Raw genomic sequence first — 23,951 nt, 5'->3', positions numbered from 1 at the left:
CAGCGCGCGCCAAGGCCACGGATGCGTGGGCCGCGCTGCGTGGGCTGCTGCTCGCACGCGCATGGGCAGCCCTTGTGGCTGCCGTGTGTGTGTGAGTTTGTGCTCATGCGTGATTCCTAAATCTACAAGAGTTAGTGTATGATTAAATTCCTATTCCTAATTGGATAAATTAATTAAATAGAATTCATGTAGGATTCTAATTTCAATTAATTCGTATCCTACTAGGATTACGATTCCTTTTCCATAACTCTATAAATAAAGGCCTAGGGGTCATTATTTATACACAAGTTTTAAGTATTCAAAACTAAGATTTTTAAGCAGAAAAATCAGCCAATATTCTTGCCTACCTAACCGAAAATATTAGAACCTTAAGGGCGATTCTAGTTGGTCAATCTTAAGGCGGATCCGGACGTGCTGTGGACTATCTACGGAGGGACGACACTTGGAGTCCTAAAGACTTGTTCTTGTTCGGTTCGGGCGCAGCTAGGGAAGGCACGCAACAAAGAGTATGCATCTAAACTATGCTAAATGATTATGTGTAAATAATATGTTTCCTGGCTTTATGGTTTTTCCGCATGATTTATGAACTGTCATATGAATCATAACCTAACATTATCTCTCTCCTAACGAGAGTATGGGGTTAATTTCCCAGGAAAAGTTAATTTATTAATGAAGATTTGTGCGGTGTTACAATAGATGTCAGTTCCATGTCTACAATCATCTGAATCAAATTTAATTCAATTTCAGAACTACAACATATTAAAAGACACCTCGTTGAAGGTTGAATCAAACATCGATGTGAAAGCGGGTATTCATCATTTTCAGATCTCATCCACAACGATTGTGGTTTTGTCAGATTAGAATTTAGTTTGACCCAAATTGTTTTGTATTTGTTAGTTTCATATTGTAGATGTTGTTTGACTATTTTGTTAAAGAACTAATTTTGCCTTCAATAATAATAATAATTAAAAAAAGATGCACTCCCTCACATTTTCTCTTTATATGTGAAGAAAAAATGTGGTAGGGATCATCAATGGGCATAAAAATGTGAGGGTTTATCATTCTCAATGATGAAGGAGCGTTGTTAGTGGCGGGAGCCAAAAACTTTGCACGTGGAGGACTCCATCCTATTTGCTAAATATTCGACACTCCAAGAAGCTAGGAAACAAAAGTGTGATGGCGATGGGGTGCAAAAAGCTTATTATTGAAGGGGATAAATTGGTGGTGATCAACTCGATGAACCGGATTTGGCAGGTCCCGTGGTAGATTAGTTGACTCGTTGAGGTCTTGAGGATGGTAGTCAAGATTTATCGAATTTGGATTTATATTCGATTATTCATTGTTTTCGGGAAGCCAATCAACCAGCGAATTTCTTGGCTGCAAAAGGAAGTTTTTGTCCTACTATGTCGTTATAGTTTTTGTCTTTTGATCATTCTCTCTCACTCATCATCCGAACAGATCGATAAGTTAGGTTTTCCTTATCAAAGGGGTTTACCTAGTTTTTTTTCTTTATAAAAAAAAAAACCAAAAACGCGAACATAATAAAACCATTTTCTTTCTTTTCTTTTCCTCCCAAATCCCCTAAACCAAACAAAACCTAATTATTATTTTGGTAGGATATGAGGGTATTTATCCCTAACCCCCTAACATTTATCTTAATCTTATTCTTACCTAGTTGCCTCTTCTCATATACCAAGTACACTAATTCTTAAATGGACTTGGTAGACATTAAATTTATTGTGGACCATGTCTAAAAAAGAGAGTTAATAGCTTGATTCTAATTTGTTTTGACGTGTTTATTAGAATTATTATAAAAAAAAGTATCAAATTGGTTTCATTAGTACATGTTGTGCTTAAATAATGTGAGTTTAAGTTACGATTCTCTTTTAAAAATGTAGGATTACTTTGATTCAAAAAATGGTTGATATATCTAAAAAGATTAGAGTTTAATTTATTATAGTTACTATGTGAACAATAAAGGTCTTTATGTATGTAAAAGTAGTGGTAAAGTATATTGTTTGCTTTGGATCCACAATAATATTATTGTGGACCAGGTCTACGCAAGAATAGTCCTACCAATACCATTGATCTCCCACGAGCCATGCCAATATTTTAAACAATAAGAGTTGTTCTTTTTTTTAATGGGATTAGTCAAACATTTAATGTAAGATCAGTTGAGTCAATAGACAAAAAGACTACCAACATAGAATTGGCTCAAGTGGTAAACAACTTGATACTCCTTAGGGCATGCTTGGATTGAGGGTAATGTATTAAAGGGGTAATAAAAGTCAAACTAAGGTAATTGATGGTGACGATGAGGGGAGAAGTGGTGGCAAAGGGAACAAGCTAGTGTTGGCAAGAAGAAAATAAAAGGGAAGGGGGAACAAATACCCTCATCATGGAGGGAATAGTTACCCACCATTCCACTAGGGTGATTATTACCCTCATTTGGGGGGTAATTACTTCCCCCCTTCCTCCCTTCTCCTCACAACACCACCACTACCGCAACTTCTCATCACAATACCACCACACCACCCTCCTTGCAACCACCTCAATTCACCTTCATTGTCCTTTTATTATGGTGGTTTGACTTTTATTACCCCTATAATCCATTACACCCAATCCAAGCGTGCCCTTAAGGGAGGTCTCGAGTTCCACCCTCGCCATATGCGAAAAACTCTTATTGGGAGACTCACCCACCATTAATAAGGTGTACGACACGGGTCGAATTCGAATGTATTCGGAGCTAAAATCTGGTGAACCGGGGTGTGCTATGCGTAAAAAAAAATAGACAAAACGACTAAAGAGAACAAACACGTTTTGGATTAAAAATAAAAACGTAAGTATGCAAAATGTAACAAAGGTGAACATCAATTAACAATTTAACATCATGCACATATATTGTCCATAATCTAATTTGCACTATGTATGGTTAAATAAGACATGAGTCTGACAAAGCGAAGACACATGAAGATTTTTAAGAATTTAATTAAAGAAAGGTTATAAAGGTACGATTCCTAATGAATTGCAGTTGAAAGAACTGAAACCCAATTTGTGTACAATTAGGAGAATTGTTTCCCTAATTGGTGACGCTTTTTTAAAAAAGGCCATGGATACGCAATAGATTTAGGGTTTTATCCATTGTTAGGGAGGGTGACGTAATTCATTACTCGCCTTTTTGTCCTAAATTAGTATAGTACATGTGAAATACACGATTTATAATCTAATTTTAATTTAGAATGATAACTAAACTATAGTTATTGAGAATTATCATCAATATAACTTATACATATTCTTCTAATTAAAATTAATGATGGAAAGATATGTTATGTTCAATGTCTTATATTTTATTTTATTTTAAAAAAGTAAAACCAAGAAGGGTACATGTACAAAATTATTTTCACCCTTGTTCATCACCTTTGTCAAAAAATAAAGTCATTTGCATCCATCATGTACTTCGATAATCGTTCATATCCACTCAATACTCGACACACCATCTACCCTTGTACCCGATAACTTAACACCCCATACACACAATCTACTTTAATTTATTCAGCCACAGATGATTTCGAGGTAGGGCGGGTGCGGAGGATTGGTCCCTCCATAACAAATATCTGCCTATCTTGTCCCTAACCCCCCCTCCCCCCCACGGTATGTATGATACTCATCCGATCCTCATCTCAAACTCAATTTCAACCTTACCCTCGTTGGGTACAAAATAAAAACCACCCCCCCTCCATCACCCACCTGGGAATCCACACCCACGTCAAGCTCAACCCTGGGTCTTTTTTTTTTTTCTTCCTGGTATGAGAGTTTTGAATTTTAGGATTCTGCTCTAGAGTGTTTGGCAATTCAGTTGTCTGAGTAGGCTGATTGGGTAAATAAATAAAATTACAATATGTAGGTTAGTATTAAAAAAAACTATTGATATACTCATGATCGATTAGATAAAGGATAAGCGAGGCGTCAAGTCCAATCCAAAATTCATCATTGCCCCATTACCGACGGCGGATAACCCCATCACCCTCGTGAATACATTTTTTTATCCCCACAACCCACAAAGCTTATCTCCATCCCGCCCCACTTAGGGCCAATGATGGTGATCAACCATATTGGGGCCGATACTGGGGGGTCAAAACATTCCTCCATCCCCATTTGTGCGATAACTAAGTTACATATATACTCCGTATCAAATAGTTCAATATTGAAAGGATAGTATAGCACTTGTGCAATTCACGGTTTATAAATTTTTAATATGAAGTATCATTTTATGCACTAATTAATTTAAAATCAACATACTAGCTTATTACTGAGTAATCGTGAAAATATTTACATTAATAGATTAATAAGTCATATCCTGATCCGTTGTATGTCAATTATTTTATACCAATTGATGTTATACAACAAAAATTGTAAATCCAATTCATAATTTTATTTTTTTACTTGCAACATAGTCTTGCGATACACAAATTACAGAGGAGGTAAAGAAATAAAATTTCAATATAAGCATAGCTTAAAATTCGAATCACATAATCTACTCTCCTTACATATGTTTAAGTTCTAATTCAATTGTTCATTTTACCTATTATGTCCTCTTTAAATTATATTGGGGATTTGTTTGGTTGATAGTACGGGGTAGTATATTGAATTGGATCTTGCCTTAATGAGCTATATTATTTATCTAATCTATTTTTATGTGGTGTAGCATAACAACACTACAAAAGCATATTTCAGTTATCTATAGAATAATATTGGCTATAATATTTCAGTATTAATATACGTCGTAGTACATATTTTGTTCTGTTTTATTTTTTGATATAGCTAAAAGAATATACACGTTTTCAATAATATTGTATAAGAGGATATTTTTTTTATGGAACAAATGCAATATTTTATGTCAAAGATTGTTGAAATATATTTTCTGGAAGTTTGTTTCGCGCAACTCATAAAGATACTTGTTAGTATGTACTCTCTATTAGTAATATTTCAATTTTTATATAAATGATCTATAAAATATGTCTTTTTTAAAAATTAAAATCCTTACATTATATTCGTATAGTATACTCTGTATTGCATTCCATAATATTTTATATAGAAATGATTGTTGCAATATTGTTGGCTATACATGCATTAGTAAGATTTGAAATTATTCTACATATATAATAGAGAAAATATATTATTTTAATTATAAGATAGATAAATCAAATAGTGACACTTGTCAACTCCATAATAATTTACCCTCTTAGAAAAAATGCAATATTTATGTCAAAGATTGTTGATTTTTTTTTTTTTTTTTGAACTTTGTTGCAGTTCACAAATTTCACATAGATACTCGTTAGCATGTACCACGTAGCTATTAGTAATGTTTCAATTTTTATGTAAGTCTATAACATATGTCTTTTTAAAAATTAAAATCCTTACATTATATCCGTACAGTATACTTCGTATTGCATTTCATGTATTTTATATAGAACTCGTGTTCGATCCCCCACAACAACAATTGGGAGGGGACTGGAACCTATCCACCCAGAACTCGCCCCGAATCCGAATTAGCCCTAAGGGTGAAACGGGTGCTAACACCAAAAAAAGTATGTAAATTAGTAATAAATTCAAAGATATTTTATTAGTATGTATGTTATAATTTTATTTTTATAAATAATATTTTGGCATTATTCTACATATATAATAGAGATTTGTAGACACCAAATTTTTGTCTCCCCTGGAGTCCGATGACGATACCGCCAATAGATTTGAGCAATTGATCTTTAAGCGTAAGCGACCTGTTGCAAATGACATAATTCAGTTCAATTCAATTCCAAACTTCTGTTCAAAACTCAAGTTCAAACTCCAAACCAAATACGAATCCAATTCAAACACATTCTAAATCCACAATTTCAATTCCTAATTCAAGGCTCTACAAATTCAATCCCGAAGTTCGATTTCCAATTCAAATATACAATCCTCGGGTCCAAATTCTAATCTCGAACCCCAATTCAAGTACAAACATATTTCGGAGCTTCATTTGCAAATTGCGTTGCCATAGTCGAACTGCATGTGAGGCACGTCTCCACTCAAAATTATATAATGGTTTGCAAAAACGAGAGTCGACCCCAAACCCGAACAAACCCGAGCCTCGATTTTGAAACCCGAGCACCTTTTCTAAACCCGTGACACACTTCCCTAAAAATGTCACTTTCCAGTCGCAAATGTTGTCTCTTGCCTTGCCAACCAAGCAAAGACACAAATCATCAAACAACCCATCAAAAATTCAAAACTATGCTTAACAACCAAGCCTAAACCCGTTGATTTTGTGTCAGGAAGTGTGCATAACTTGCGCCAAGAGCGGGTGGAGCCCGAGGCGCACAAGGGGACTTGCGCCATGCGCACCTGGGCATCCAACCTTCTAAACTCTATAAATACCCCTGTTTTCCACTTCAAAGGAGAGGGGCAAGACACCAAAACAAAGCATAAGCCCTGCCCATTTAATTCCAAAAATTAATCCCTTCAAAATTCAATCTTCAAAGCTCTTCAAATCCAATCATCCAACAAACCCTTCAAAATACAAGTTCAATGTTCTAATGTCTTAAGAAATTTCAGAGTCCAAGCTTTGAGATTAATCAACACCTAATTCTAGGTAAATTTATGAGGATTCTTCCAAATATACAATTCTACCTTTCTTTGCATTCCAATTCTTTACTAACTTTGTTCAATTTAAAGGATGTTCATGGTGAGTTCATAACTCACATGAATTAGGAAAATATGCAATCTTAAGAGTAATCTTTGGAGGAACATCACACTTGAATGTTTCCTCCAATGATCTGCCATATTCTTCTGACAAATTTCAAGTTACAATTTCACAAAAACCCTTTTAAAAAACATGATTAGTAAAAGATATTTCACTCTTGAAAACTCTCTTTTACAACAATCATCATACAATTTCGAACTCACAATACAAGTTTTCTAAAAGTTCAATGATGTTTGAAGATGTGCAAACCCATCTTCAAACTAGAACTCATGAACTTCAAGTTTGTTCAACTTTTAAAATCAACGTTCAAGGATGTTTAAGTGAGAGCAACTAGAACTTTTCAATATTTGGAGCATATCAAAGTGAGGATTTTTCATGCTTGAATCTTCCTTTCTTTTGAACATTAGGCCTCCTAATTTCAAGTTTCACATTCAAGTTCAATTTCCAACTTCGATTTCCAATTTCAAGTACAAAATCGATGATACTTTTTAGTGAGAAACCTCACTTGAAAGTTAGATTATCAAACAATTTTGGTAGCATTCAAGGGAAGAGATGTCATGTCTGAACATTCTTTTCCCTTTGAATGCCAAGTCTCCAAATTAGCATATTGATGCAATTTCGATATATGCCCTTCGCTTATTTATATTCTTGCACCTGCCAATTCATTTTGGTTGCATCAAGTCCTTTTAGGTAGTGTATAATTTTATTTGTGCATCTTTACATATTCTTGTGATGTTTGCTTTGCTTGCTTACTTGCTTTCATCACCTTTCCATGCTAATACAAGACCTACAAAATTAGATCATGATTAACAAGATAATTTTTGGACAAACCGACCTAGCTTCCCATTAATTTGATTAAAGCGAAGAGATCACCATTTTCTTAGAAATACAATGTTCTAATATGCATGCTCACTCGCCAAAGTAGCTTCAAAATGAGTAGAATGTAAAAGTCGTTTATTTTTTAGTGATAATTTTTTTATCTTTAATAAAAATTACCCTTCAATTATAAATCAACGATAATGTAGGTAGGTAATCATATAACCCTTTAAACAATTTATCCTTCAAACTTCATAATTAATATAAAAAGTTAATACCCGATATATAATAAATTTATATATTGTACATCTGAGAGGCTGAGACATGCTAGAACTTTTGATACAAGAAAGAGTAATGATCGAAAAGATACTTGAGAGTTCTTTCCAATTGTGTCAAGGGTAGCTTGAGATTTCTCAAATAGGTGATCATCGTTTAATAAAACTTAATAGATTATGAGGTGGAGTATGTTTTTCAATATTTCCACTATGAAATTCTTTCTGTTTGCAAATAGTTGTTCCACTTCCATTTCACACTCTAGTACACTTTGACAACTTCTTTAATTTGTTTTGGGTCATATTTTCATCCTTTTGCTCGTTTGGGGAGCTTCTACCATGAATATCTTGATAGTTTTGACCACTAATATTTTTGAAATAAGCATCTAAAATGCATCTATCTAAGAAATTCCAACTTCATAATTGTTAATGGTTGTTTTAGTAAAAAGTTAACCGGTCAAAATTAAATTTACCAAATATCTAACGTTGAAAACCTATCAATTTAAACAAATACGTATCTCGATAACAAAAATAAAAACTATCACTACGACAGAAAATGCTTTTAATAGCGCTTAATAATGCTTTTAACAGCGCTTCTTGAAGCGCTCTTGATGGCTCCGCTATTAAAAGTAAAAGGTACCTTTAATAACGCTTCTCAAAAGCGCTATCATATGTAACATTAGGATAATTCAAATTTTTATTTCATAGCACATTATAAGCGCTATTAAAGAAACGCCGTTAAATATTTACCGCCATCTTTTAAATTATTTTCTAATAGCGGATGTATATGAAGCGCTATAAAAGGTTAATATATATATATATATATATATATATATATATATATATATATATATATATATATATATATATATATATATTTGTAATACACCTGAAAAATATTTAATTTTTTGCACAAAACAACACCATATATTGAATAATAGTAATAGTTGAAAATTAATTTCCAAACCTCAATTAAAATAATTTTTGCAATTGTCACCCTAATAAAACCGATTACATAGATCTGAACTAAAATTCTAAACATTAAACTACGTAAAATACATTAATTAATAGAGGCTTATGTTTGTTGGTTCCGTCAACGTAACCTAGCTATTATACAGTTGTTGAACAACGTGGTGCACCCATTGAGTCCTTACTTTGTCAATATGCTCTGTCATAACTTGGAAACTGGCAATCTGAAAAAAGTACTGTGAAAGTGTATAAGATATTCATACATATAGAAGGGGGAAAATATTAAATACGAAAGAAAGCAAAGCTCCATTTAAATTTACAGTTTCAAATATATACATGAGTATCTAAATACGTGTCATATATGAAAGAAAAAATCCATTTAGAGGCTTCTCTATTTCTTCCTACTAACTCGAAAAATACTTGCACGACTTCATTTACCCAAGTACTAAAATTTTCTCTTAAGTCATTCTCAATCTGGCAATCAAACTTAAACTTGTTCTTATCATTCTTTAACTTATTAAATACATGGTAAATATTTTCATCCCTAATAAATCCATTGCCACCATATTTGGCCCCGAAGTAATCAACATCTCATTCAAATAACTAACATCATACACCTTCAAAGGAAGTAATCAACATCTCATTCAAATAACTAACAACATACACCTTCAAAGGCAATGTATTTGTTATTGAAGCCACTTGCAAGATGACAAAGAATCAGACAAGTTGTGCCAAATGAAGCTCAGTTAGGGACCCACAAGCCAAACAGGTTCATGGAAAGATTCAGAGTTTGGAGACTAGTATAGGATTTAGCAGTTATGGCCTCAAAAAAAAAAGAAAAAAAAAGAGGCCCAGATTGTTTGTTAGCTGACAGGTCAAGGATCTGTAGTTTACTTAATAATAGTATTTCTGGATGAACTGAGAAAATCTTTTCACAACAATCCATTCAAGTTGATAATAGAATGATCAATAGTGTTAAAATTTGCGTATAGAGTGAGTAGATTGACATGAAGAACTCCCTGCAGGCAAGTCGACAAGAGTAAGATGCAATTTCCAGAAGGTATTCCAAATGCTAACTGTGATAAAGAAAGCAACAAAAAAAAATCTTCCCTCCTTTAAATACAAGCTTCACTGTCATGCACAGTTTGTCAGTTTCAAAAGGCATCGAATCTCCTGAAGTCTAAAAATAATTCATCTAGAAAGCAGCATAAGAGGTTCAAACTTCACAGACTTGTTATTCTAATTTTACAAACAATTCTCTAGTCAAAACCCTTCAAAGAAACGCAGCATAAGAGGTTCAAACTTCACAGAATTGTTATTCTAATTTTACAAACAATTCTCTAGTCAAAACCCTTCAAAGAAACTGTGATAAAGAAAGCAACAAAACAAATTCTTCCCTCCTTTAAATACAAGCTTCACTGTCATGCACAGTTTGTCAGTTTCAAAAGGCATCGAATCTCCTGAAGTCTAAAAATAATTCATCTAGAAAGCAGCATAAGAGGTTCAAACTTCACATACTTGTTATTCTAATTTTACAAACAATTCTCTAGTCAAAACCCTTCAAAGAAACGCAGTCACAAATAACAAAACTTCTTCGGGAATAAGAGTGAAGGGAATCAAAAACAAAAACACAATGCAGGGAGATACTGGGAAAATACTCTGGAAAACAAAGAGCATAAAGAGCACAATGTAGACAACTAAAAAGTATTATAATGACTTGGAACTGTAAAATGCAAGTTAGGGAAGTGAATAATCAATATCAGAGAGTATATTATATTTCTGCTTGGGGCACTCAGCGTTTAAGTAGTATGTAAGAGAACTTAACTAGTTGTAATACAAATGTAAAAGCACTTAGAATTTAAAGAGTATGTAAGCAAGCATAACTCATTTGCAACACAAATACCTAGGTAGAGTTTAAAGAGTATGTGAGCCAACATACCTCATTCCATCCCAATCTCTGACTGTTTATGAGATATTCATTGTCATTTAGTAGCTTCTGACCACGATAAGACAAGCGAAATTATGTCAATACATGTCGCCTATCAATAGGAAAAGATAAAACGAAATCAATTAATCATAACAAGTTGAAAAGAAAATAACAAAACCAAAATCAAAACCTGAGTATTGACCCTCTGGTACTCTCAAGGCGCCTCCAAAATAGAGATATCTCAGTCAAAGAAAATAACATAGAATCACAGAATCAGATAAGATTGAAACCAAATCACAAACCATTAAGTTTAACGAAAATTATAATCAGATCAAATTAATAATAAACAAATTAAATCTCAGAACATAGTAGAAACCTTTTAACTAACCTGAAAAGTGTTATGTAGTAGTGTATATACGCTATTAAAGAAACGCTATAAAATGTCATATCAGTAGTAGTGTATATACCCTTGATCGTGCAAATATAGAATTTCACAACAGAGGTTTTAAAAACCTGCTAACAACGTGACACTACTTAGATTTCATCTTCTCTTTCTCTTTTATATCTCACATTCAAATGTAGTCAATAATACGAGTACATCGTAAGGTACCACAGACATACATACTGATAGTTCCTTTCATACAAGAAATGCAGGAGGTCAAAGACTGTCTTGAGTGTGCTGAACAATGAGCCCAAATTCTATGTTTTTACCAAAATTCCATAAATTAATTATTGGGCCTCTTCTCCTCTACACTCTGAAGTTATGGTTATGTTATTAGGTCTATAGCAGGCAAGGCAATTTGGGAACCATGTGGTAATTGCAGTAACCACCTTACGGCTCTTCAAACTCTAGAATCTAGAAAACGCCCCCAAAGAAATTGTTAATATTGTAATTTATTAGGTCTTTGGTTTTAGATTTTAGTCACATCAAATGTATTAAAGGTAGATCCCTGGTGTCTGAAGCCCACATGTTAGCTACAGAAGTTAGGAGCTAGTTTTTGTTTCTAGTTTGTTTCGTTGCCAGAAAAAATAACTTTTCGAGTTTGTCATTTCAGCTTATTATCGTGGAGCCATTGGTATTCTGCAGGTGTACGATGTTACTGATGAGTCATCATTTAATAGTAATATTCTCTACATACATTGGGACTTTTAGGAGTAGACCTTGGTTCTCTTTAATGACTAATTTCTGAATTCTATAAGGCCTCTTATGTTATGGATATCTGTGGCTTTTGAAAACAAACATGAATCAAATCCAAAAGCTCCAAGATCTTTAGCGATTACAGGAACAAATGTAGTTAACTGGGACAGTAGGCGGCTTACACGTCCCACTGTGCCGAGATGTGAGGTGCAGATGGGAAGGACCGAAAGAGAAAAGCCTAACTTACTAAGAACAAAAGAAAAGGTCCCTAAGCAGTGTAGTCTTTCCTGGATAAATTAAGGATTTGGGGCTTCTCTTGCTACCCTACTATAATCAGCAAATATCAGGTGATAAATCTTCTTGTACTACTGCTATTGCCCCTCCCTAAGCACTCACTAGAGTGAGAATAACCGTTTCCGTGGAAATGTATATTTCGGACAGAGAAGCTTTATCAGGAGGCCAAAACTTTCCTCTTTAACCATAATTGATTGTCTCTATACACAACCCTGAATTTTCTTAATAGCATTCAGTTTTAAGTAGTCTAAGATTTCCTTCTGGACAAAAAGTTGTTGAAATTGCAATAGGTAGAAAAGGAAATTGCATGAAAAAAAGACTTCTTATCTCCCCCATTATCATCCGCGAACCTTCATTATATCAAATTTCACCCAATAAACATCCCCCAAAATGATAATAAAACATAAATTTCAAATTTAAATTAAACCCCCAATTATGTCAGACTACAAAACTAGGGCATAATCAATCAATACTGAACACAGAAAAATAAACCTTGACAAATTAGAACTCAATCCACACTTCGCAGGAGGCTCTTCCTTCAAATTCGTCCCATTGTTAGATTCTCCGCATTCTTTATCTCAAGAGTTGTCAGCTCCCTTAGTTAGGTCTGTACATTACAAGTGCACAGAATGACTTTTCTTGAAGTAGCATTTGCTGATTTAGCCATTATTGAACATAGGATACTTACTGAGCGACGAGAGATACGCGGCTGAGAGCTCCACCTTTTGGCCCAACCAACTTCGCTTAACTGATCAAGATCATCCTTCACAGCATCACTGTCTTTCTGCATCACAATGTGTTTTTACACCGTCGCAATTTGCAAATACTAATCATCATTCTAACAGGTATAACAACTTGATCATACAAACATGAGAATATTTGATTTGTTGATATTATACTAGAAATCACCAAACAAGCTGACAAATTGTGATCTAAGGATGACATTTTATGAAAGATAATCCCACATAAACAGTGTTCTCATACCCAATTAATATCAGTTTTTAAGGAGTTTAAGACCTCAATTCCAGCCAACTCCATAACCCAAATACAAAAATTTGAAACCCTCGAACCAAACCCAGCTAGACAATGTGACTTTGTGAGTAGTAAATCAGTTAAATCACAACAAATTTATACAGACCCAGAAAAATCAGAGAACAATTTCCGATACTAGGTGATTCTGGAATTCATTCAATTCAATTCCCCGACGAAATCCTCTTCGATCCCTAATATGCTTTGTAATTTGCATCAGCCACAATTCATAGTAAAACTTTTAAAAAATTGAAGAAGAACATACGAAAATGAGAGGAAGATAAAGAAACCTCGCGTTGTCGGCATTGTATAGCATTGAAATCGTTGCTTTGATTGTCAGTCTTGAGAAGTTGAGAGTAGAGAAAAGGCGCAATCGAAAGGGTTTTGGGGGAGCAGAAGAAAACGGAAGAAAGAGAACCAATTTCTTTATTTTAATTTTTCTAAGTTATAATTTATTTTGTTTTATTTTTTAATGGATTTAATAGCGGTGTATTATGACGCGCTATAGTAAGTAGAGATATAACAGTGCTTATTTTATAAACGCTATAATATGTAGTATTTAATATCTTTCACAGCGGAAAGGGCAAAAGCGCTATTAAAAAAACGCTATTAAATTATATTTCTGTAGTAGTGTATTATATATAAGTGTACATGTAACTTAAGAGACAAATATTTGTTATTTGAGTCTTTTAAAGAATTACCTTTAATAATAAGAAAAACAAGAATCAGACCAGATTTTCTCTCTTACATGACATTATTGTCTAACGATTCAAAATGAAACAAATGTTCACTATTTTGTTTAGCATCATTTAACCTACAAATATGATTGTTTTATACCCCATTCTATTCGACTAAATTTTGTCCGAACTTATATTATTTGAACTTATCTGAACATAACTTAGGCTCTGTTGGAAACCACTTTCAGTCACCTTAAATCATTTATGTGCTAATATTATAAGTTACCTTAAATGATTAGAAGTGTTTGATAAATAACTGAAATAAAATATAAGATAGATAAATAAACTGATTTCTAAATGTAATTCAAACTAACGTCTGGATTTCAATAGCTAAAATTCTGCTTCATAAACGAAATTTTGTAGCAAACTAGCAACAACATCATTTCATTGGTATTAATCTGCATGTTTATACTCAGAAGGCCACTATACTCGCACATGTCACTCACTTCCTTCATTCTCTTCTCCTACGGAGTAAATCTTAATATTGTACTTCGTATTCACCTTAAAAAAATTGTATATGATACTACCTCCGTTCCACAATGATGTTCCAGTTTCTTTTTTCACGTTTGCCAACGCACATTTTGCGTATTTATCTATAGTTACACAATATTAAAAATTATAATTTTTTGATATTATTAAAGTGTTCTTGGAGACGAATCAAACAAGATCCCACATGAATATGTTTTTTCTTATATATTGTAAATAATATAGAAGATTCTCTTCTATTGTGAATAGTGTCAAAAACCTCAATTGGAACATCATTATGGAACGGAGGGAGTACGTAGTATTAGCCATTAGGTAACAAAAATAATTATTACTAGCTAGTTATACATCACAGTAAGGGAATTACCGTTCATAATAATATTTTCTGATGTTTTAAGATTCATAATCTGAATATATAAATATACGACATAAATAAATTGATTAATCAGTTGCTGATAAATTATACACGACACAAACAAAATGATTAATCAGTTGTTGATAAATAAGGCAAATAACAACAAAATATTTTCTTAACAAGCGCCCCGAGGGTGCTTGTTAGTAATTGCATTATTCTTATAAAGGAAATAGCTAGGTAAAATATATAGAATGTTAAATAAATTAATGGAAATTTCAGGTACTTACGAAACTAGTTCTAACAAACATGTAATAGTGTAATACAAACAATACCTTATCAGTTTCAGATGCTAACTTATCAGTTTAAGCTATCTTATCAGTTTCAGTTCAATTTCAGCTAGTTTTACCAAACAGACCCTTAAGTTAATTAAACTTATCTAAATCTGAAAAAAACTTATCTGCATGTGAAAATATGTGAAAAAATTTATTTTTATCTGAACTTATATTGTCTGAACTTATTTAAACTTAACTAAATTTATCTGAACATAATTGAACTTAATAGAATGTACCTGAACTTATTTTATAAGAACATGGTCTAACTTTTTAAATTTTTATTTAAAAAAGATAAAAAATGAAAAATAAGGCTTAATAAATAAAAATGTCAGTGCCTTTATGATTATAAAAACAAGAGCTCCTCTGCATGGTGCAACAAATCACTTGGCCTTTGACTCCTCCTCCTTAAATTCTCTCTCTCTCTGTTTCTCTCTCTTTCTGGCATGCAGCAATCCATTTGTTTATCACCGCCATCTGTTTCATACAACTACACTCAATCTCTTCATCTCCTTCATACAATTTTTACACCATTTTTTTTCTCCATTTAACAAACAAACCGTTTGAAAAGAAAGAAAAAACAGAGCTGTACTGATTTTTGTCAACATTATCAGTAAAGAAAAACAGAGAATTTCAAAGATGGAGACAAAATTGGCTCTCACTGAATCTTCTTTAGTTTGTAATGGATCCCAGGTAATTTTTTATATTCTGAATTACTTTTCTCTTTTTAAAGTTTGATTTCGGAATTTTATTCATCGAATTTTAATTTACTCCATTATTTTGTGCACCTTCTTTTTCCTTTACTTTCTTTGATGTGCAATTTTGTTTGTTCTTAACATAAGAAAATTACAAAGACTCTCCACGTTTTATCACTTTATGGTAACGATCGAAAAAAAGCTTTCTTATATAAATGTTATACGTTTCTTTTTCAAAATTTAAGGGTTGTTAAGAGGATGAAGTTATGGTAACATCAATAAGAGGATTTTGTTTGGTAGAAGTCCTATCAGGGGGCAATGGCGCAATTTAGATGGTGGATAAGGATGCACAACAATCGTAGCGCTACCAAAAAATAGTGTTTGTATAAAGTAACATGACTTTAACAATTGTCAAAACAAAGAAAACATGAGTTATGCTTTATTTATTTATAGTTTTAATAAATAAAAAATGAAATAAATATCAATGTCATGTTCTTTGAATTACGTGTTTATGTTTTTAAGTGCATCGTGATCATGGTGCACCATCCTTGTCTGTGCTCTATGCGCATTTTTACCAGGAATGCCAACATATTACCTTAGCAGGAAGAACCAAAGTTTCGAACACGAGATCTTTGAAATGAAAGGAAGGTTTGCCATCCAAGTATAAAGTATGCACGCTAGAGAAAATGTCTTTAACAAGTTTAGATAATAGTGTCTTAATTATAGTAATTGCGTATTGTCGTACGTGGTACAAGTAACAAGTAACAATCTCGATTCCTTAAATCATTTGGTTGAGTAATATAGTTGGTAGACATAATAATTTTCTTAGATTATGGTGGTACGTGCCAAAATGGAGTTGGAAATGTTGGGGAAGTTTTTTTTTTCTATAATTCGGTACCACGATGGAGTAGATAATATTTACTTACAGAAAAAGTCTTAATAAGAATGGATCTAGTAATAATTGTGAATTAGGTGCTTAACAAAATTGGATAGATAAGTACTCATAAAACCACAAGAATTACCAATGATGTCTTGGCCTAGTGGTTAAGACTGAGGGCCTGTGTACAATAGGTCTCAGGTTCGAATCCTCCCGCCCCCATTTGTAATTTATATTGCCCTTGTGGCTCATTCGTACCAAAAAAAATAAAACTACAAGAATTCGGTTAGGAAATAGGATTCCGGATCGATAAACATTTATGTCATGAATATTGAATAACCCTTTACGTATACAGTGGTACGTGCACATTGTAAGTCTGTAACGTCTAAAATTTTGGTGGTACGGGCAACATGTACCCAAACTAGAAATACTCTGTAGTTATTTGTGTGGGAAGATTTGATATAGAAAATGATTTGGTCTTGGAAAAGTGTGATACAAGCCCGCAAGGAGGAGTGATAATCAATGGGAAAAGATTGAGGAAATACTCGGGTCTTCAAATTCACCAACTACTTTTTCCAATAAAGTAGCCTTAGAAAAAGGGTTACTCGATGTTCTTTCATGATGAATTTCATTAGTTATAAATTATAATGTCTGGTTAATTTAGGATGTCTTGGAGTGAAACAACTCAACAAGGCATAACATAAAAACTCTCGAATTTAATTAGCTAATTAATTTTATTCATCGTAATTTACAAATCAAGCTTATTACTTTTTCATACAAATTACTTAATTAAGTTCAGTTTGATTCCACCTTAAAACCATATTGTAATAAGTCAATAAGGGGACTAAGGGAGTACTCCGTAGCCCCTTAGCCTTATAAATCGGATTACTCTCTCTTCTTCTATTAACGTGGATACTCACAGTGTGATGTTTTGTGGGTCAGATCTTAACGGTTATGTTTATACACCATTATGTTAGATAACTCGGGAATCTGGATAGTGTATTCGCATAACAAAAATGTACAACCATAGTGGCCTCTTCCATCTTTTTGTTGGAGTCATACATATAATGATTAACAAATTCGAGTAAGCTTATGACGTTTAGTTAGGAATCTGTTTATTGATTGTTAATCTGTTTACTTTGTGGAGCACGAATAGCAGTACAAACATGTCTTAATGATAAGTCAGATATTGATTATCTTTTAAATTAATGTAGCAAATTAAGCTTGTAATTAACTCGATTGATCTCAGGGTGGCAACAACAGTAGTAGCGCCGCGGATACATGGATTTCCTACACAAAAGATGGATCACTTGATCGCCATGGAAGTCCTGCAATCAAAGGAAGAACTGGCGGCTGGAGAACCGGCTTGTTACTCCTAGGTAACTACTTCCTATACTTCTAAGTTCTAACAATATAATATTATTTTAGATGTTGCTTATATTTTTTGAACCCCAATTGTAACTATCAAATTTATTCACAACATAATACTAGTACGGATTACTAAATCCCCTCAAAATAATAATAATAATACTAGTACTAATAGCCTAATGTTTCCATTCCACCACATATAAAATTGAATGTGGCTGATGATAATGGGTCGCAAGTTGCGACAACATTTAGTTGTCGCAATCTTACGTGTCAGCGTTTAATTGCTACATATAGGCGCCACGCAGACTATGCGTCATCGGACTATTTTTACTATCAATGCAATATTTTAATTAACTATGAAAATATGTAAATAAGGTAACCGATGAAACAAATTAGAATATTAAGATTTTCCTACCTTTTTATGAAACATGTATAAGTTAAATATTTTATTTTCCAATTTAAACCATGACACATAAGCATGTCATGTCATCATTGTGACACGGTTAAAGGTCGCATGTTACGACCTTTAACATTTTCGGAAATTGAAGAATAACTAGTTCTTAACCCGTGCGATGCACGATTATACGGTACTTAATCTAATACGTGTAAAATTTACACAATATATGATGTACATTAATAAAGAAGTTGAACTGGCTGATGAAGTAATGAACTAACCAATTATTCCACCATTTGATGAATTAAGTCATGAATGTAGAAAAAAGAAATTAAAAACATATACTTCATAGTTATAAGAGCCTTTTTTGGTATATAAATATAAATTAGGGGTTTAAGGGTAAAACATAAACCGAGGAAAAAAACCTTAGAAAGACAAGCTAGGATATCATATGACAAGAAACCTTCGTGTTTTAAAATATTAGTATACATTTCATCGGAGGTTCAAAATTGACCTTAAAAAGACAACAACATTGTTATAATTAACTGTCATTTCTAATCAACCTTTGATGAAAAAAGAATCGATTGAGAATTTTCACCTGTTCTGGTCAAAAACAGGAAAAAGTTTATCCAAATCCTACTTGCTACTTGTTGGCATTCGTATACAAAATCATGAATCTTATGAACTTACCATGTCACCGAAAGAAAAATAAATAAATAAATAACTCAATTACATAATAAGCACAAGAGATTATGATTAATTTGGTCCACCAAAATAAGAGAAAAGACTATCAACTTTGTTAATCTCTTTTTATTCATTAATTAAACATTTAATCGAAAATCGATGAATCCGTAAACATATAATTATGTGACACCTTTTAGGTTAGTCTCATACATGGACCCTATGTACCTTATTTTGTTGTCAATAAATCATCATAATTTCAACATGCGTTAAAACATTCCTCCGTTTCTGAAAGTTTTTTACGCTTTGGAAAATGTGTCCAAATATTAAAAACTTTGACCGTAAATTCTCACTATTATATACATCAAAACGTTACATATAAGATATTGTTAGATTGGTCTCGGTATGTATTTTCAGAATATCAAATTTCTATAATTTTTTCACATATGAAATTGGATATATTAATAGTTAAATATTGCATTGGTGTTCGTGCAAATAGTAACTGTAAAGATCTTTTTGAAACGGAGGTAGTATATAATATGAAGTTGTGTTTATAATTGATATATAAAATGTTTATGTTTTTTTATCCACAATCTTATTGTTATTATGTTGCTTAGTGGCATGGGGACAATTATTGCTTTGAATTATTCAATTAAATCATAATTGGAATCGATGGAGTCTTTCTTGTTGATGGCGAAAACTAGTACTTTTAAATTTTCAATTTATCATGCGAGAGACCTACTTTTGTCACGAGCAATTGAGCAAAGATATATAGAGGTTGAGATGGAGCATTAAAAGATAAAAGTTAGTCAAGAAAAATAATGACAATTTTATTTTGGGAATTCAAAAGGAGGTTTATACATCAATGAATTCAAGGTTGGTTTTGAAACATAACCTTTTGTATTGAAATCTTAAGACATTATCATCACTAAGATCACAAAATGTGTTTACCAATAATGTTATAGGCCTCTTGGCCAGTTGGCCTGTTTGTTAAGATTGATGACTTATATACAATCAAAAGGGCTTGTATGTCCTGGGCGTACAATAAACTTATAGTAGTGGTACATCAAGTAACTTTGAATCGATTTTCTTGAGTAACTTTTAACGTATTTTAATTAACATATAAATAGATAAAAAATTTATAAGATCATCTTTATATATTGTGAGTTACTTGGATGGGGTAATCTTTTGTAGCGAGAAAGAATTTATCATTAAAAAAATAGACGACTTTGTACACCTTTTAATCAATTTGAGAGAACTTTATACGGAGTACTTGCCTTTCAATATTTGTTGTCCAACCGCCTTATTTAAGAGTTTGACATGTTCAATAGTGAGAAGATTACGATCACTAATAATCTCGAGTTGTATACAAGACAAATGCGAGGAAGTATTTTCGGATATCAGATATGTGTGGGCAAATACATATCATAGTAAAAGACAAAATAAGAAAAATGATAAAAAAGAAATTAAATGGTACTTTTTTAAACAAAAATGGTACTTTTTTTAACTGAATGGTACTTTTTTTTACAGAATGGTACTTTTTCAACATAAATGGTACTTCCTTTTTTGTCTTTTAGCTATTTGTCTTTTAGCTGATATGTGTGTTGCCACACATATCTGATATCCGAAAAAACAACCTCGACAAATGCCTTTGGAAAATTACGTTGGAAATATTAATCAAGAAAATGATAATGTATTCCGTTAAAAAAAAAAATTTATAATGTAAAAGTCAATGCTTAATTTTTTTTAACAAAAGGTAATGTCTAAGAAATCTAGCAAGGATATATATAACACACATTATCTAGCAAACTTTATGTGAATGTCGGTAAATTAAAAAAAAAAAAGAAAAAAAAAAGGAGAATTTAGCTAGCTTTGAATTACCGACATAAATCATTTATCAATATGGCATTATCTTTGTATTTGAATGAACGTATACGGAGTACTAGTTTTTGTACTTGTGCTAATGCTTGCATAGAATATGGAGTACATATAAGATGATGTATTGATTGAGAAACGTAGGAAGTACACAGTGGCAGTTCTTCCTATTGCCCTGATGGGCCTCCCCCGAAAAATTCTGTATTGTAATTTTGGTTATGGCCACCTCGAGCGAAAAATTACGTAGTGTATTTTTAGTTCTGTCCCCTAAAATTAGAATATAATTATATAAATTTCATACTATATTGTTTAATTGTTCTACTGGTCCCTCGTAAATTGTTCGAGATATACCACTTGAAAGACATACAGTTTTCTTAAAACAGATCCGGCTTTTCAATAATATAAGTATACATTTAACATAGTTATTTATTTGTTTAATTTAGATTTTTCTCTAATTAAAATGAAAATTTTCGTCGTAAAAAACAGGTAATGAAGTATTAGCAACACTTGCATTTGTGGGAGTGGAAGTGAACTTGGTGTTGTTCTCAAAATCGGTGTTAAGACAGACAAACGCGGAGGCTGCAAACACCTTCAGTATGTGGATGGGAGCTGTGTATCTGTTCTCTTTGTTAGGTGCCTTTCTTAGTGATTCTTATTTGGGAAGATATCTCACTTGCTTAATCTTCCAAGCTGTCCTTACCATTGTGAGTATTCTATCTGTCCCACTCCTCCTTTACACTTTCTATTTGCACGGACCCCAACAGTGAGAATTTACCATCAAAATTTTCATATTTTAGACACATATTTTAAGGCGTAAAGAACTTTTAGGAACAAAATGCTCAGTAATTATTTGAAAAATGAAATTGATTAGTGCTTCATAATTAACCTATGCAGGGTTTGGTTGCAAGTTCCTTTACAACCCAACATTTTCTACTAAAACCTGAAGGTTGTGGAACACTAGACCAGCAATGTGATCCTCATTCGAAATCCCAGACTGCAATATTCTTCGTATCAATCTACTTTGTCGCCCTTGGAAACGGGGCAGCTGAACCTGCACTAGCTACATTCGGAGCTGATCAATTCGACGAGGAAGATCCTGTAGAAAGTCGATCAAAGACCTCATTTTTCAGCTACTTTTACGTGGCCTTAAACATGGGTTCCTTAATAGGAGAGACAATATTGGTATACATTGAGACAATGGGAGATTGGGTGCTTGGATTTTGGATATCTACTGGTTGTGGAATTGCTGCTTTGATTTTGCTGTTTAGTGGAACTATGAGGTATAGGCATTTTAAGCCTAGTGGGAATCCTATCTCTAGATTCTTTCAAGTCATTGTGGCTTCCTTTAGGAAGATGAGCCTCGAGGTTCCTCAACGCGGTGATCAACTTTACGAGGTTCATGGGAAGGATAGTGAGATCAATGGGGCTAGAAAATTACTCCACTCTAATGGATTCAAGTAAGTTATTAACTCGCTTCAAGTCATATAAGTACTCCCTCCATTCCTCAAATAATAGTTCATGTTGTATTTTCCCATTTCATCTATAATAGCTCACTATGCACCATGGTCCATAGTCCACAGATTGATTGCCACGTGTCAACTCCTTGAGTTTTTACGTTTTTTTTTTCCATTTTTTTCTTATTGATTAGCCCTTGAAATCTTAATTTACTTTTGCGTTTTTTCATGACTCTCCGTACATTTTTCATTAATGTATGTTATTTACATTCATAACACCCTACTCTGTAATCTGTATTTCTTAAACGGTTGAATTGTTGATTATAAATCAACGTACCCCTTAGCTTAAAACACATAATCGTGCTAAAAACTAGTTTTGATCTAAATCTTACGGAGTATCTCTTTGCTCGATAGGTTTCTCGATAGAGCAGCAATCATCACACCAGCAGACACGAGTTTTATACCAGAGAAGGCATCCCCAACGAACCCTTGGAGGCTGTGCACAGTGACTCAAGTAGAAGAAGTGAAATGCATCTTAAGACTACTACCAATATGGCTATGTACAATACTATCCTCAGTTGTATTCATTCAAATGATGTCTCTATTCATAGAGCAAGGAGCCACCATGAACACCGCGATAGGAGCCTTCCACTTCCCCCCAGCAAGTATGACAGCCTTTGACATAATCAGCACATCAACCTTCATCATCTTCTACGACAAACTCATAGTCCCTCTTTATGTCAAGCTTACAAAAAGGAAGCCAAAACCACCAACCGAGCTACAAAGGATCGGTATTGGACTATCAATTGCAGTTGTAGCAATAGTAGTTGCAGGATTATTGGAGCAACAAAGGAGAAAATACGCGATTTTGAGTGGGGAAGATATAAGTCCTTTGAGCATCTTTTGGCAAACTCCACAGTATGTTCTTGTAGGAATAGCTGAGGCCTTTGTATATGTGGCTCAGTGGGAGTTTTTCTCTTCGCAAACACCCGATGGTATAAAGAGTATTGGACTTGGATTATCGATGTCTTCTTCAGCAATGGGAAGCTACTTATGCAGCTTTATACTGACTGTGGTGATGCATTTTACGACGAAGAATGGCAGGCCTGGGTGGGTCCCTCCTAACTTGAATGACGGGCACCTGGACCGGTTCTTTTTCCTATCGGCTGCTTTAACAACAGTAAATCTAGGGTTCTATGTACTTTGTGCAAGAAGGTATAAGTGTATCTCCTTGGAGAAGCGAGAGGGTAATAAAGAAATGGATCCCATTGTGCCGTAAAGTGCAAAAGAGTTTGTAAGCTAGTTAAATCATTTGTTCCTGCAATATATGTATACTTACACAGGAAACTTCATGTGTTAAACCATTGAGCAGCTTAATGGGGGCATGGAATAGTTCAAGTTAGGGTATGTATTCTTGAGGAAGTAGCTAGCATCATTATACACAAGTTTTTTTCGAACTCTTTCAGCTTTCTCGTTGTAAGTTTTGTAACAAACTGAGATTCTAGGCGATAAC

General features: G+C 33.3%; 1 protein-coding gene across 1 annotated transcript; it reads left to right on the top strand.

Moving 5' to 3' along the window:
* Positions 1–15,476: 15,476 nt before the first annotated feature.
* Positions 15,477–23,895, top strand: LOC110803109 (protein NRT1/ PTR FAMILY 7.2). The gene is made up of 5 exons (XM_056837519.1): positions 15,477–15,787; positions 17,916–18,045; positions 21,471–21,688; positions 21,879–22,441; positions 22,853–23,895. Exons 1-5 carry the CDS (start codon positions 15,734–15,736, stop codon positions 23,715–23,717), a joined length of 1,830 nt encoding a protein of 609 aa, XP_056693497.1. The 5' UTR covers positions 15,477–15,733; the 3' UTR covers positions 23,718–23,895.
* The last annotated feature ends 56 nt before the right edge of the window (positions 23,896–23,951 follow it).

This window comes from Spinacia oleracea, chromosome 2, assembly GCF_020520425.1.
Source record: "Spinacia oleracea cultivar Varoflay chromosome 2, BTI_SOV_V1, whole genome shotgun sequence".
Lineage (NCBI taxonomy): Eukaryota > Viridiplantae > Streptophyta > Magnoliopsida > Caryophyllales > Amaranthaceae > Spinacia > Spinacia oleracea.
Note: the sequence above shows the minus strand (reverse complement) of the source record. Positions and strands in the feature narration are given on the sequence as shown.